Raw genomic sequence first — 17,156 nt, 5'->3', positions numbered from 1 at the left:
AATGGCTTGAGGGTTTCCATTCATAGGAACAACAGCCCTGCACACACCTGAGCTGAGCTGCAAAGTGACTGTCACCGTTCTTTTTCCACCTCACATCAACAGGAGCTGTCTGGAATTCAGATATTCTGCACACAGATTCCTCCTCACATCTCTGCAGAAACCCGGGCAGGTTTGGCTTCATCATCCTCCCTTGAGCTCCCCAGAGCCAGAACTGTGTCCTTTTCCCCACTTGCTGGACTCCAGACATGGGTAGGATACCAAGCTTACAGGCCTGACACCCCCAGGAATGGAGAGCCCAGCCCAAAATGGCCGGGAAGGCACTGACCGAGATGCAGCCCTGCTTTACCCGTTCTAATGGAAGTGGGGTCAAGCCTTACATTCTCTAGAAAGCAGATAAATACACAAAACACTCATTCTGCTCCCTCTAATTCTGCAAGAGAGCAAAGTCTGAGGTTAGAGGCAGGAGAAGGGGATTTACAAGAGCAGGGGCTGTTTGCTCTTTGGCCACTCCTTTCCATGCAGGAAAGCCCAGCTGGTGTTCTGGCAAGTCAAAGTCAGCAGGATCATCCTTCACAGGGGCTATAAAAGCTCCGGTGCCACCAAGAGCCAGGGAAGCTGCTCCTAACGACCCACTGGAATGTTTGCTCTGAGAGCAGCAGTTTCAGGAACCACACGTGGCACAACTGCTTCATCCTCCCTCCCACCTTAGCAAAGAGGCTCAGAAAACAAAGAAGATTTTTCTCATCAGGAACAACTATTTCATATGCAGGATAAAAGTTTTCAAGAATAGATTAAAGGATTAAGGAAACACAAGTAAGGCACATTAGCTGGGAGAAGATTATTTAAGTATCAAATAGAAGGAAGAGCATATTATAAAGAACATTTGCATAGTGTCTTCACAGTAAAAACTGCTTATTTCTTGCAAAAAATAATAAATTCAGATAAAGTCTACCTGGCAGCTAAGTTCTGGCAATACCCTAAGTATCCACGGAAATATTTTGGTTTATAATACTCCTCTCTGACTTTTCCTGTCAGAACTGGTCTTCAAATTGTTATCTCAAAAGAATTAGGCACTGAGTGTTAAGACAGGCACTATATCATGATACAAATTATTACTAAAGCAGATATAAATTAGGTTATCTATTCCTTCTCACTAACATTTAAATTAATTTTCCAATTTGTGAACTGAAGCCTACAGTTTTCATTAAGTTTTAAACAATCTATTGTAGCTGGAAGAGGAGAACTGTATAGTTCCTGATCAATAACTAACCCCCCATAAATCTCTGAAACTTTAAATTCTTATCTTCATTATTTTCTGCAGATCATTCTTTGAACCATGAAAAGATTACCCCAATGGTGTCAAGAATTCATAGGTGAAATTCTGGTAGCCTCTCCTATAAAAATGTTTGCACTACTCATACAACTCCCTTTACTATTCAAGGCATTCATTTTTCACAACTGACTGCATTTGGCTCTGCATTTTGCAAAGTATCCAAAAAAATAAATGAATATCCTCAGTCTTCCCATTGGTCCTACAGAGTCTGTAACTACTTCATCCAATAGAATGTGCTTCCACTTAGGAATATTTTTTCCTTCATTTCTAGCACGTTTGCTACCAATTTCAAAGCATGAAAGTTTGGCTGCAGTTTCTAAAAGAATCTGATGTAGATATTTGAGCATCATTTAAAAGCCATCTTCCTGGGAGCAGAAAGTAGCATGATCTAGAGGCTGGAGAAGAGAAAGCTATTTTTTTTAAGTCTGTTTTTCTTTATACTTTACACATAGGAGAAAGCTGTTCATTAAATTCAGGTGGAGAACTTCAATAAATGGTCAACGAAATTAATTCTGCCCGTTCTGGGCAAAAATTTATGAACCCAAAATAAAAAAACAAATGCTAAAATTGGGGGAAAGGGAAGACAGAAAAACACACAGCCACATTCAGCAGACCACAGTGAAAGAAAACTACACATTGCACAACACTCTTACTGTTGCCCTTCTTACTCAATTCCCAGCAGGTTTTATCCCCTCAACTCTTGCTACAGCAATTTCTGCAAGTGGATCTAGATTATAACAAGGCAGACAGGGAGTTTCCCTGAGAGCCACAAGGAAGCCAAGGGAACTGCCCCTGTGGATCACTTTTACCACCCTCCTGATAACAAACAGACACTAATGGAGAGCAGCATCAGAAGGCTGTGTTCAAACACGTCTTGATGCACTCTTCTAAAAATAAAAAAAGCAAGCATGTATAGATGTATCATTTATTTTTCTTCTTCTCAATAAGTGTGGGGTTTATACCTATCACCTCCATGAGCAAAACAAGGGCACTGCTTTGTCTTTGCTCATGTGTTTTCTGTAAAACTGTACCATCAGATTCAGACATACAAGCGTGTCTGGAACACACAATTTAGCAACAGTTCAAAGGGTTCCAAAAGCTCTTAGAGATTTAACCTGTAGGGATTCATCCAAAAGAATAGCTCAGGCTACAGAGCTCCTTAGATACAACTGAGGCACTTCATGCCTTTTGGGTCTGTGTGCTTGGGATTGTGTTAAGCAAGTTACAAAGAGGTTACGACAAAGAGCAGCTGCAGAACCGCAGGTTCTTATTGCGGATCTTCAAACTAATTCCATTTCTTTCTCCTCTCCCTCACAGCCCTCCCTTCAAAGGCCAAAGGGCCACTTGGTAAGGCACAGGAGCTGGTAAAAAAGCACCAACAAAGCAAATGGCATTTGCAAAAAAAAAATTGTATCTAGGAAGCCCATTTTAAACATTTGATAAAATTAGGTTTGTTGGGGTTTTTTTAAATGGGAGGAAGAAAGAGGATGTCAGTGCAAGATCCTCATCTCAGTGAGTGCACAAACCCCATAGAACTTCTCAGTCTTCCTCATATGACAGTCCAAATCTTAATACAGATTTAATTTCAAATGAAAATTATTCTGAGAAAAAAAGTTTTACACTACAAGTCCCAAAAAGAAATAAAACATTTATACATTTATAATTACAGCAAAAGATTTTCTCCAAGCAATATGCAGCATTTCCTGCACGGGCAGCATTTCAAATAGAACATGCAGCAATTTTACATCTCCTGGATTTGGGTCATGCCTGTAGTGCTAATCAACAGATTTATCTTCAAGTTAAAGGATATTATTAAATATTCTGTCAAACCCAAGCACACACAAGCCACACTAGTCATTAAAATACTTTTTCTTTCTTTTTGCAATATTAAACAAAAATCAAAACTATTACTATCTTACATGTGTTAATTCTGAAGTAAAAGTAAATTCATTAGTTTAATCAAGGAAAGACTGATAAAAGTGAATGTGTGTTCAATTCAAAGAAGGAAGAAAAATAAAAACTTTGCCTGTAATCTAAACCCTTACTTGGCTTCTTTTTGAAGAGGATATGAATGAGACTAATAATCTTGTACCTCCCTGAGGCAAAGAAAAGCTAGAAAATTCTCTGCCTTGCTGTTTGTTAGCATGATTAAATCCTTCACTGCATGTAACATTTCTATGCTGATATTTAATCCAAGTAATAAAATGCAGCTGTACACAGCCACCAGGAAGAACATCAAACCTCATTAGTCCCCTGCAAAACACACCACTTTTATTAAGCCCATGTATTTGCAGGCGTGGTTTGTGCAGCAAACAGGACATGGTGGGGCTTTCTGTGCTGCAGGAAAAAGGGAAACTTTTAAAACAAGTTTTTGAGCACTTTGTAACAGGGTAATCTAACACTGAAGTGGCATCTATTCCCACAGACCCAGCCCACCTTAGTGATGAGAAGCTGTTACAAAGAGACACGTGGGAGGGAAGAATTTCAAAAGCAGCTGAAGGAAATGAAGGTGCAGGTCACCCAGATCAGCAGAGATCCACCCCCCTGGAAAAGGAAGTGTCCCTGGCTCTGTTTGCTCACTGAGTTGTGTTCTAATGAGAGACTGTTCACTGTCACACTTCTGCCTCCTGCTCTCCTTGGACATTCACTCAGCAAATGCAGTCTGTTAAAGCAGATTTTAACTAATGTATTTTAAAAATCCAAGCTTAGCACTTGGATATGACCATCATGTTAACTGTGACTACTTAAGGTCAATGCCAGAGTTATATTTGAGACATTTCCTGCTTTAGTGGCTGGCTGTGGCTACCTTATGGTTACCTGTTTTGCCTCTGCTCTTAAAAATGATTTAGTAACAGAAATTATTTAGTAACAAGCACGTCCCTCCCACTTCATATCCAATCCTGTTTCCCATAAAACATATACAGGCCTCCACTACTGAAAAGAGTTCTTGTATTCCTCATCAATGAAAAAATGGTGGGAATACCCAGGCATCTTAGACTTCTTTAGTGAGCTTCACCTGAAGACAATCACCCTGTCCCAATGGAGGACACCTTACCTACCTGTTCCATGAGCAAAGAAAGAGCAATCACAGACTCCTAATGACACAATCCCACTTTTGGCAGAGGGAAGACTGGAGTTCTCCCTGCTCTCTCTGTAGCAGTAGGGAGTTTAAAATCATGCCAAGTTTCAGCCAACAGTTGCCCGTGGTCCGGACAAGAAGGCACTGAATGGCATCACTGCACAAAATATCACAGTCAGGGACTGCAGCCCACTATTTGAACTCCCACTGGTGCTACACCAATGCTACAGGAACAGAAAAAGAAGTGCCATCATCACCCATCTGCAGGGGATTTACCCTTGATCAGTTCAGTGTCACTGGACAACACAGGTAACTGGGCCTTGCTACATCATCCTGGAGGGCCTCTGATTATACACCATTAAACAAAAACACAAATGGAGCTGCTTCTCCAAAATTAATGTTCCACTTAGTGACTTATGCATTAGAAAAAGAGGGGGAAAAAAAAACACTCAAGAACCTTACAGTGAGTTTCACATAAGTATTATTTCTTTTAGTTTGTTTTAATGCACGGGAAATAAATAAATATTGAAATATCACTATAAGTGACTCATTAGCCTTTGCTCTAAAAAGAAAACTTTCCTACCACATACTTAAAGTAAAATCTACAAATATTTTTGTCATTGCTTCTGGCATAGAAAAAGAGTGTGGGGGGAGGGGGGAGGAAGTGGGGAGGAAATAAAAACCAAAATTGACACTTTGCAGTTTGTACCTCACTTTTTCACAGCCAACTATAGACCTAATTTTGTCTCTCCTGCTCTCCAAGACCAACCCTGACATCCTTCAATCATCTTGCAGGAATATGCTGTAACCAGGGGGAGAGGAAGCTAAAAGCTTGTCTAGTTTGTGCAGTCAGATATAAAATAATCAGAACTGTAACTGTTCTGAGGCTCCCAAGACAAGCAGGGGCTGTGGAGCAGCCTGGACACAAGCAGGGCTGCAGCTCAGCACCACTCCAAGAACCAAGAGCTGCAGCAACAAGTGTCACCTCCAACAGCAACTTGAGGGGAGGGCAGGAAATTTGGAGTTTGGGTTATGCCATCATAGTGGTTTGGACAACTCAGGTACAGCAGCCTCACAAAATAAAACTTCTCAGATAATGCTGTACAAAGTACTGCAAAAAAAAAAAAGAAGAAAAGAAAAAAGAGAAGGGAAAAGCTTTTTATTGAATGCAACAGAATATTCTGGTGAGAGACTTATTTCCCTATGCCTCTAAAACTTCTGGCAATTCTGTCTCCTGCTCAAAGGAGCTCTGAGTGAGCCTTTCAGCATCTACCACAGAATTAGGCAGGTTTTCAAAGAGCTTTTCAAGGGTAAAACAGAAAGCCTGCATTCAGGAATCCTCTCCTATGGCAAATCAAAGTGCTTTTTTCAAACAAAGTGCCCTTTTACGTTGGAGATCTGTTAGATTAATGACTGCACTGCCCAAAAGCACTGGAGATTCCACAGTGTGTTGGTGAGCTTTCCACTCCGGAGCCCATTACATTCCACAGAATAAACCAGGGGAAAAGGAAGATGGAGAAAAAAAGAAAAAAAGAAACACAACACACCAGGTTCCCAAATCAGCCTGGCAGTCCTACCCAGCTTTCTGCTTGCTCCAGAAAATTCAAGCAGGACAGGTCCAGGTTTACCAACAGCCTTGAAAAAATTCCAGTGCCAGTCTCCCACACAATTTTGGGAATTAAAAGACCTTAATTATAGCGGGGGTCTTTTGCAATGAGAGATTAAACAAACCTTATAATCGGATGATTGATAGGATATCATCTGAGTGCAGCTACTTCGTTAACACAAACATCTGCAACCATCCTTTAAACACTTAAAGGACAACAGGTTGGACAGTTTAAGTAAAGAAAAGATCTTAAATTTAAACAAGTATGGAGCCAGTAATCTGGTTGACATTACTTGCATAACCCCACTTCTGGCAACAAGCCCAAATATTTTCTGTCTGTGCTACAAATCAAAGAAGTTGTTTCCTATCAGAAGCTGGATAAAGAATGTCAGAGTAGTTTTCCTTGAAACACAATCAATTTAGCTTAAAATAACCACAAATCTTGTAAATCAGGTGTTTTGTTTCTTGAATGTGACCATGAATAACATAACAAAATGAGGCTGCAGCTCAGTTATTTTTCTTATCTGTGATGAACTTACACCAGTGAGCAGCAATAGCTTCACTTTTCCTACACAGTGGAGCATATTATCCAATTATTCATATGGAAAGGGAGAATCAACATGACTCACAAGAGGCAAGGAAAGTCCTCTGAACATCTCACTTAACACTGCTGTTGGGAAAGTTCTTCTGCAGTCCATTTCTAATCCTTCATCCCATCCATTAGCCTTGAGAATTCTGATTCCATAGTCAATAAAACTATTTATTATCCACCACCAGGAAGCTCAGAACTGCAGCCTCTGGAAAGTCCTCCCTGCACTCACCAAAGCATCGTTCTGTGTCTACACAGCGCCCTAGGCAGAGAAGGGGGTGCCCACCCAAACATCTACATGTAGAACTGTTGCTTTTCATCTCTGTTTTGCCTGGGAATTTCTGCATCCTTCCTCCTTTGGAATGTACTTGAGTGCCACCCTCAACTTATCCCAGGGTGAATAGGATCCCAGAAATATGAATTGCTTACATAGTGCTGGATATTTGATCCTCACTCCAGAGAACAAGGTTACACTGTTCTGCTGCTGCAGGAGCACCACAGACCCACCATAAAGGCATCATTGTGCAATGTTTTATATAAAGGAGCACAGAGAGAGGCCCAAAGACTAAGATTTGACTAAAAAACCCTGTAATGGGAGAATATTATCATGCCACAGGCATGTACTCCTGAGTACACCAATTACTCACAATAATTCATCCCTCCTTACTGGCCATCCATCAAAACACTGAGAGGCAGAGAAATTTTAAAAGATGGCTTTCCATATAAACTCATAAATAAAAGAACTGTCATGTATTTTATGTAAGTATATAATTTACAATATAAAGAGAAAATTACATAAAATGTTTATAACAAATGAAATATGTAATGAATGATCAAATATATATAATAACCATATTTCTATTATCCTTGCTGTTTTGGACACACACAGTGTCATAAAGTAAATACTTTGGAAATAATCCAACCTTTATTTTCATTGCAAACATGACAGAATAAATGTGAAGTGCAAGTGTCTAGAAAGGACACATTCAGGGAGTAGTAAGGGTGTATACAAAAAGACTGGTCCTCCAATAACATTCATGATGGCAATTTTCCTGCCACAGCTCTCCTGTCAGCTCAAAATTAACAATAGTTTCCTGCCAGTGCCAACATCTTGGTTTACAAACAGAAATTACATTGCTTTAAAAGTAGGTGTCATGTTGCTCTGACTTATTTAGAGAAGCCCCATCAACCTGACCATCAATTTAAACCCACAGGGAAAAAGCCCAACTAAAAGAAGATCTGAAGTTCCCTTTATGGAAAAATAAATTAAAAAATAAATGTAACACCTTTTTTAAAAATCTTCAATAAATGTATATGAAACACATGCGAAGGGTTTTAAAAATTTAGGTTTACTATACATTAATTTAAATGAAACACTAAATATTCCACAATACCTGCTTGTTAGCAAAGCCTAATAAAAAGTGACACCACTGAACTTGTACCTACCACATGCAAGCACGGTTTCTGGATGTGAGAAATACATTTTTGGTAGCTGCAACCTCCTGCAAAGAAGTGGCTTCACTTCAGTCTTTGGAGATTGAGGACTTACTTTGTTCAGGTAAAAAGGTGACAGAACAAAATTCAAAACGTGTTTATCTGCCCCTTTGATCTAAAAATAAATTCTAAGCACAAGGGAAGTCACAACTTATCAGTCCTAAATATCCTAAAAAGTGACCAAAAATAAAGGAAGGATTATGAAAAACAAATTAAACTAAAATCTGTTTAAAAACAGACAAATTTCAAAAAGCTTTCATCTGGGTTCTGATACATTTAAAGTGCTGTACTTTCAGCAAAAAAAATAAAACCACAAGGTCTGAGAAAGTGCATCATTATGTCAGGAAATCCAATATAATAAAATGGGAATATTAAAACAGCAGGTAAGTTTCTACTAACATGCCTTCATGTCCTCACTGTGATGCATCAGTTCTGTGCAAAGCACTTGGGTTTATATTTTATTGCTACTCAGGCACCCTCTGTATTTACAGGAGCAGTTTAATTACAGCACTGGTGAGAAACTGGGTCATGTAAGATCTGATTAGCCCTCTGGAGATGCCTCTCCTTGCTTAGGACAGAGGAAGCCCAAGATTACCACATTCCTGACCAACTTCAGCTACAGTTCCATGCCCACTCCAAGCAAGGGGAAAGCAGCACTACCACAGCCTCAGCCACAGCTCACTGATCCCCAGCCCTGCAGGTTCTCCTACCACCAGGTCCAGGAGCCAAAGAACTCAGCACACATTTATTTTTCATGCTCCAACCTCCCACTACAAAAAAAGTTACTACACTATTCCTGGTCCAAGTGCTCCCGTGCCACTACAGTCACATACAGTGGGAAATCCCTCTGACAGCTTCAAGGAAAAAAACAGTGGAACCACTAAATAAATACTGATGTTATCAAGGAAACAATTTTTAGGGGGTCACTAATACACAGTAGTTTACTATTTAAGAATCTTGTGGGCTTCCCCCTATTTCACATAGCTGAGTTCCAGGGGGGTTACTAGTATCTGACTCTTCTAAATTACTTTAAACACATCCCAAGTTTTCAAAGCAACCTTTTTCCAATCTGCATTATGGCTCTTTATCCCCTATGTCCTACAAATCTTTATCATTCAGAGCTTCAATTTTTCCTAAGGAATTACTATTTCAAATTTCAGTAAAGATAACCCAGGAGACCTCATAACTTCTTCCCTATTTCTTCCCCATTTCTTAAGTCTCAGTATTTATATAGATTAGAAGATAATTGTGCTGTGAAATCAGAACAACTGTGAAAACACCTCACGAACTGTAGCTTCAAACTTGCATTTTATGAATGGGCCTTCAGGGTTCATGGTCCAAAAATAAAAACTTCAAATGTAACATAATAATCTGACATCCTTTAGTTATTCATTATTATAATTCATTGTAAAAGCATTTTAGTTTACTTCTAAGCTTTCCTCCCCCATTATTCAGTTTTCTGTGTGAATCAGAACTTAGACTTTTTCCTTTCTTTCAATCTCAGCTCACAGCAAAGAACTGATGATATAAAGCCCCTTAAACCAAATCAATCAGCTTCAAAATTATTTTCAGCACCTTACCCACAATACACAAAATGCACAGCCACCTACACTTTGGGTAAACCACAAAAAAAAAAGTCTAATTCCCAGTATTTATTTTATTAACAGTTTGACTTGGTCCTTAATTCACTGCAAATTCATTCTGGTTTACCCAGGAGGGGAGATTAGGGGCGAGGGGGGGAAATTGGGCCAGACTTAACCAAACAGACTTTCCTTAGCACAGAAAGCTTTAGAGAAGCCCAGAACACACTTTTCTCAGTTGCAAATATAGGAATAATAATGCATGCAATGGTCTGGGTAGGAAGGAACCTTAAAGATCATCTCGTTCCAACCCCCTGCGGTGGGCAGGGACACCTTCCACCAGGCCAGGCTGCTCCAAGCCCATCCAACCTGGCCTTTATCTATTATGGCTGATCTTAATATTTGTTTTGATTCCCAAGTTTATTGCTCATGAACAGGAAAACTGACAGCCAAAACTATTTATTTACAGACAATACAAGAACACAAAATGACAGGAAAAATTTTTTTCAGGTTCCCCTGTGAACACAAACTAGAAAGCCAGCTGTAATGAGAGGTCAAGAAAAATAACCAACCATCAAACAGAGGCAGCCTTTAATCACACCATTGTGGTCTTGATTTGAACTGCTGAAGCAAAAAGTTCCCCCTGTGATTACCAGGCCACACTGACCATTTCCAAAATGTAAGATTTCATTGCACAGCATCTCTTCAAACACCCAAAACGTGCTCCTACCCTCAGTCACTGACAAAGAAAACCTGAAGAGATGATACTGAGGCACAAAGAACAGCAGGTGAACTTCGCAACTGTGAACACTGTTAAGTTTTTAGGGTGTGGGAAACAAAACCAGAAGCAGAAAGACAAGGTCAGGAAAGAAATATTCTGTATTATAAGTTGGCACTATACATTCAAGGGGGTAAAAGAAAATCGAAGATGTTACCAGCTTGCTGCAATGGAGTGTACAAACATGTGGGGCAATTGTTTGCAAACAGAGTTCACTGCAGCAGCTCAAAAAAGTTCACTGAACTGACCTTTCTTCCAAGGAGAAAAGCACAGGAAAACTCCCAAACATAGAGAGCACAGTAAAAATTTATCACGACAGTACACATTTTTTAGCTGCTAAATGTCAATATCTGGAGAAAACGGGGAAGATGAAACCAACTCTCTCTGAGGTGGGACATTCTAGGCAGGTTCTATCCAGCCAGGATCTCCTTGACAAGTTATCTTTAAATACAAAACAAATCAAAATCAATCTCACTTATACTTGTCCCCATCCTTCAAGCACATGACCTCACTGTGCTATGGAGCATATAATGGAAAAGTATAATTTCAAACACGGATCTGTCTTACCCTTATTTATGAAAACAGACAGTTATAAAGGCATTCCACAGAAATAAAAGCCTGAACAGGGGCTGCCTCAGTTCCATCTGATTCTTTGCATTGCCCAGCAAAAAAAACCTACCATGAATGGTGAATTTTGCAATTCTGTCAATGCTCTTCCCTGATAATAGGGAAGATCCAGTACAACAGCATCCAAAGCATTTACCTACACACCTGGTAACTATTAAAAGTTATGTAACAATAGTAAGTTTGTTCACTTTGAAAAAAAAATTACCTGATCATTTGCTTAAAAATAAGCATCTGTGTGCTTCTTAAATAGCAAGATAATACAGATTTAATTCTACAAATTATTTCAATGAAATATAAGCTTTATGTAACAAACTTGTAAAACAACAAATATGATAAGGTAAAAATTTCTTTAGCTGATTAATAAAGTTGGCAAACAAAAAAAAATAGATATGAACTACCTGTGAATAAATTTAGGGCAGATATTAGAAAAGGGATTTAATCATTTTAGGACTAAGAGTGTAGAAGAGCCCTTCACAAAGAGCAATGTAAATATATATTGCATCAAGTGTGTCTCAAGCAAATAACAAGTAGGATTTGATAATGTAGCCTGCATTCTGAAGTTTTACTAACCTTCTTAAGGCTGACATTCCCTAATTTTAGGTAGATGTTTGGTTTGAATCACACTAGGTGATGCACATGTTAGGAATACTGGAGACTCCCATCATTTTTAACACATCCAGCTATTACAGGTGCCCACAGATTTTGTGAATAAGCTCACATGTACAGAGGGATGCAAGTAAATACATCTTCATAGGATGATACATATCTTAGTGATGAGATATTTAGGAGAGAGGAGACTAAAAATAAAGACTGTGCTTATAGTTCAAGTTACTCTCAAGTAAACCATAAACTAAGAAATCCAACATGAGCTGAACATAAAACATTTCATCTTCTTTAAACCATATTTTCAAACAAGTGGCACTTTCCATCATGCCCTTGAAGGCCATCACTTAGCAGGGACTGAAGCATCCAGTCCCCCACCACAACGTGGTGTCCTGCACTGCAGAGCATTATTAGTGACCACCACAAAAAGTCCTGCCAAAGTGCTGTCTTGCATGTGAATGAGGGTCTTCATTCTTCCCAACAAACAGCTGAACCCTCCAGCCTGGAATCAGCCCAAAATGTGACCAAGCCAATGGTGTTTTGCTCAAGCCACAGCAGTTTGTGTTGTCCCCAAAGCAACCCCATCCCAGCAGCACCTTGGCCAGTCACACCACAGCAGCTGTGATTCAGTTATTGGTAATGTCTGAGGCTGCACACAGGGCAATGACAGCACATGAGAAGCTCTGTACAACAAATGAGGATTAATAGAGCAGCGTTGGACAAATCAGGACATTCCGGTACCTGAATAACTGCCTGGAAAATTGTCACCTACACAACACAGCAACATAAAAGAGATAAATCTATATATAAATACTAAAGTAGTTCTACCTACACCAGCAAGAACTCTAGAGTTCAGCAGTTCTTTCAGCCCTTTGTTTGGTATAATTTTTCCTCTGCTGCATTTAGTGAGCATTTCCTTCACCATTCCTTTTTTTTCTTCCAGATGTCACCAACAATCATTTTTCATTTAGTTTGACAAGAAATTTAACCAACCATTTTCTTTACTCACTTCCTCCCAGAAACTCGAATGGTCTTATTTTACTAACACAGGATATAATTATCCTGTGAATGAGATGCTCATTCTTCAGCACATTCAGTACAGTTGGTTTGGAACTGAGCTCCATTCTAAACACAGGTCCTGGGCACATGAAGTTTGATCCTCATTTCTACACAAGGTAAGGCCAGGGAACGTGGCTGCCAACAATTACATCAAGTCTCACATCCACAAAACTTACAAGGGACTTTTAAACACTCAGAACAGTTCACTAAAAAGAGATCACCTTACCCATCAGATACAACCTAAAACAAAACTTATAGTGTCTTCCATCTGTTTTGGGTTTTTTTTCACCAAAACAGATATATTAGGTCACAGTTTTCTATGGCTCAGATCTTTCCAATACATGCCAAAATTCCTTTGGGATCAGACCTCTGTACTGGAATTTGAGAAACATATTTATTTTTTTTCTACAAAATGAAGTCCTTTCATTTTATGTTGGATTTTTACCAGTTATTTTAATTCACTAGGCAGCCACAAATTTTGGAGTTCTCAGCAAACCCAAGACATTTCCCCCTCAGAGTTACATGTTTTATTTATACTGAAAAAAACAAACATCAGCTTGTTACAGAACCAAACTTCTTGAAAATGAGACCAGCCTACCAACACAGGAGTCTCACAGAGCACACAGTGATCAAAAATTTGCATATTAAGAATTGCATCTGCCAAGTCTCAGTTTCATTTGGTTAGTTTGAAGGACTGAAGAGACAAAACTCAATATGAATATTTTTGAGGAATAACCACTTCCCAAAACCTACTACAGAAGTTACAGTTCTTCTAAACTACAAAATAAGGGTTTCTTTTTTTTCTGAAAGAAAAAAAAAAAAATCTACTCACTCATGACTGGAAACTTCTTTGTATATAATCCAAGACAGGTCTTGAAGCAAGGTATCTTGTTGGAGAAGGTTTCTCAGAGGTATACATGTCCTGATGGTGGGAAGAAAACAAAAAGACAAATCATTTTTTCAACTTTAAATCACTAGGATATATGTTTACATATACACTGTCTTTCCTACTATCTTTTCATCCTCCTTCTTAAAAAAAAAAAAAAAAGGAACACAAAGATGTGTTTGTTATGACTGAAGAGCTTAACTCCTTATGGATAAAAACATGTACCTTCTAACAATCACATTATAAACTTGTGAGCATGTGCTACAAAAAGGTGCTATAAAATATATTGTTTGTTATCTTTTGGGAGCAGTTAAGAAGTTAAAAGTGCAAGACCACAACATGGATACAATAACTGAAAATTCCAAAGCAGTGTTTTCTCCTTCAGCAACCTCAGCCAGCAAGATGAGGTATAAAAACACTCTTCAAAACACAAGAACTGCAATTAAGTTTAGTAAATAAGCACAGGTTGGCATTAGCACCAAACACTTCCTCCTCGGAAACAAAACCTGGAAAAGTTGCCATTTCTAGCAACTGCAAAGCAGCAGATCAGTCAGTTCCTGATGGCAAGGAAAGGCAGGTACCCAAAGAGGGCAGATAGGGATCCCCTGACAACACACCCGGCCCTCCCCAAGCCAAACACAGAGGCTTCATCTCCACCAACGACAGCACAGCAAGTACATCTTGAAAAATTTATTATATAATCTCCATCCTGCTGCTAAAAGCAAGTTTATACAAGTCTGATAGAACAGCTAAACAAAAGTAACTTCACCTCGCAGCTGAAATGAAAAAAAAAAAAACATATCTACTAAGCTATAAAGAATTCTTCTCTAATACCTGCACAAATAGAGAGTATCTGTAAATTAGGGAATATTATGTGATTTATTTCCTCTTTTTAGAACTTGCTGAACCTGACCACCTGTGCTAATTCAGCCAGATATCTTGTGCTGACTCAGACTGCAAGTCTCAACTCTCCTGATCCCTTCATGCTTTACAAAAAGCAACATAAAATGCAAAAAGACAAAATATGTGATCTAATTTTCCTAAATTATGTCTTCACATAATATTTAGATTTACAGCATGTGGCAAAGTAGTAGAGGAACTACCCCAGGACTGAATTCACGTCACAAGAAGGTTCCTCTATCAATTGCTAAAACCAGTTTTCTAAAAAACATAAAAATAAAATTAAAAAACAAAACCACCCACACACCATCAAAAAAAAAAAAAATCCAACTGCCAAAAGGTAGCCTTTGGTAAGGATGCAAACTGAAAATTACAACCAATTCCTTTTGCATTGAATGAGTAACAGAGGGAAGAGGCTCAACAGGGGAAGAAAATGGCTGGAGAAATCCATATGCAAACTTTCTAAACAGGCAGAGAGGAACACAAAGCCATGGGAAGTTGCAGTCACTGAAGAACAGTCTGAACTGCAAGCCCTGGCAGTGCTGTGTGAATGGCTGCTAAATTCAATATTTAAGCACACACAGCCCAATAAAAAATGAAGTGTCTGTTAAAACATAACATTAAAACTGCGGCCTTGTCAGCTTCCTCTTGATTACTGGTGTCAAAATGATCAAATAAAACTTCCATGATGTTTAATTATTTACTGCACTAACAACAGCTTTTATGTTAAGAACATCAAAGACATCAAGCAGACAGCCCTCAACTCAGGTCCAAAGCACTTTTGACCAGAGCCCCACACTGTCTTTGGGCCCAAATTCTGCTTGACTCTTAGGCAGAACCAGATGAAAAACCAGACTCTCCTACTCAACTTTCCAAAGGTACAGTCTCACCTCAGTTTTGCAAATATGAACTAACAATATTGTGCTCTGAGACATCGTGTTACACGACACTTTACTGTGTGTATGCACAGGAAAAGGCTGTTCATTAGGAAAAAACAAAACAGCAGCTCTGAAAACCACTTAAGGCTAATAATAGCATAATTATGCAGCACATCTCTTATAAAAACCTAGTCACGTAACACCGAGGAAATGAGATGAGAATGTAGCAGTGATGTGCTGCCTATAAACGTGTCATGGCCATGAAAAGTGAGTGTTCCAGCGCTCCACAGCAACCTCAACTCCGGCTTCCAGCTATAAAGTGTTACTCCCACAGTGCCTTCAGTGTCTAAATAGTTTGTTTAGCTATTGCCAGTACCTGTTTATCAGCCAGTGCAGACTTCTGGTTAATTCAGGTAGTGTTATTTCAAAGAAAAAAACCCTGTGTGCTTTATACCATTTCCCTCGTGAACAACTTGATCATTTCGCTGACAGGTATTTTCTTGGACTACTGGAAAGTGCTTAAGTCACAAAAAAAAAATAAAAGGAAATTTTCATCTTTTATCTATAATTTTGAGTATAGCAATAGCAAGCAGCACTGGAAAGTCAATATCAGAATGTCCCTGCTTTATATTGCATTGCAAAATCAACACTTTTCCTAAGGAGTGTGGGAGAAACTAAACTGTTTTCACTTCGCTCTCTCAGCCAACAACCTGGTTTATTCCAGTGCATGGAGGGTTTTCTCCTGCACAGAAACACAACCAACCACTACAGAGCAGAGAAAGACAAACCATGACTTGTTGAGTGTCTTGCTGAAAGACAAATCTTGGGAAAACTTTTAATTCATAGTGCCTGACACCCTCTGTGCTTTCCCTTGCAATCAACAAGGCTATAAAAGAAAAAAAGAAAAAAACCACCCACACATAACTTTGATCCTTGTCCTTTCCTGAAGAGCAAAGCCTTGTGTTTCCTCTACTGACACACATCTCCCAGCCCTCGGGGGGATTCACCTGAAGTAGCTGTGAAACTATTGGCATTTTAACCGAGATTTGAAAGAAACACCAGAACTGAGGGAAGCTCTTTGCGACTTCAAATTCACCCACACTAATAAGACATTCAATGACCTGTTTCCACACCCAGTGCCAGGTCTCCTTCTTTACCCAATACTCTGTTTCAGGACAATTAGCATGAGCCAGATTGCAAGCAAATTACAGCATATTCTATGCACTATGACTCGATCCAGAGAAAAGATTTCCCTTTAAATTGGCAATTAAAGATTCAGGTCTAGCCAGTGTGTATGTTATTGTAGTATCTGTTTAACTTAGATGCTAAGGAGTTAACACTAAGAATTTATATCCCCAGTTCCCAAGAATCAGAAATCACAGGAGCAGCTCCTGTGCTCCTCCACTGTTTAAAGACACAGACAAAATAGCCTGAAGAGAGCCTGCCTTGCACAAATCAGTATTTTACTGTCATTTACTTTTTTCTTTAAATTAAATGTTATGGCCCCTCACAGAAAACAAATACAGAGATTTCAGAAGCACATGTTTTAGAGATGTATAGATAGCTGGCTGGCAGAACATTAAGTCTGAAATTGCTGGTTTCTGTGCTGTATAATCAGAGGGCAAAAGAACAGCTGGTTAAAAGGCAGCTCTACTAAATACTCATTTTACACTGCATCCAAGTTGAGTTAACTTCAAAGCCTAATCAGTAACAACAAAAGTTTAAAAAGAGCAAAACTAAGTCA

At 39.0% G+C, this 17,156-nt stretch overlaps 1 protein-coding gene and 1 long non-coding RNA gene across 4 annotated transcripts in view; one reads left to right on the top strand and one right to left on the bottom strand.

Annotated features, from left to right (window-relative positions):
* The window catches only part of LOC135415034 (uncharacterized), a 621,260-nt gene that overhangs the window by 600,934 nt on the left and 3,170 nt on the right, over nt 1–17,156 (top strand). The gene's annotated exons all lie outside the window — the stretch shown is intronic.
* Nucleotides 1–17,156, bottom strand: part of USP6NL (USP6 N-terminal like) — a 117,327-nt gene that overhangs the window by 98,425 nt on the left and 1,746 nt on the right. For 2 of the 3 annotated variants that reach the window (XM_064656513.1, XM_064656514.1), the window contains exon 2: nt 13,581–13,670. In XM_064656513.1, the coding sequence (XP_064512583.1) occupies nt 13,581–13,584 (4 nt within the window). In that variant the 5' untranslated portion in view covers nt 13,585–13,670. Of the gene's footprint in view, nt 1–13,580; nt 13,671–15,788; nt 15,914–17,156 lie in introns of those variants that run through there. The other variant, XM_064656516.1, reaches the window with a different exon arrangement.

The sequence above is a fragment of the Pseudopipra pipra genome, chromosome 5 (assembly GCF_036250125.1).
Source record: "Pseudopipra pipra isolate bDixPip1 chromosome 5, bDixPip1.hap1, whole genome shotgun sequence".
Taxonomy (NCBI): Eukaryota; Metazoa; Chordata; class Aves; order Passeriformes; family Pipridae; genus Pseudopipra; species Pseudopipra pipra.
The sequence above is the reverse complement of the archived record's forward strand: the minus strand, read 5'-3'. Positions and strand labels throughout refer to the sequence as shown.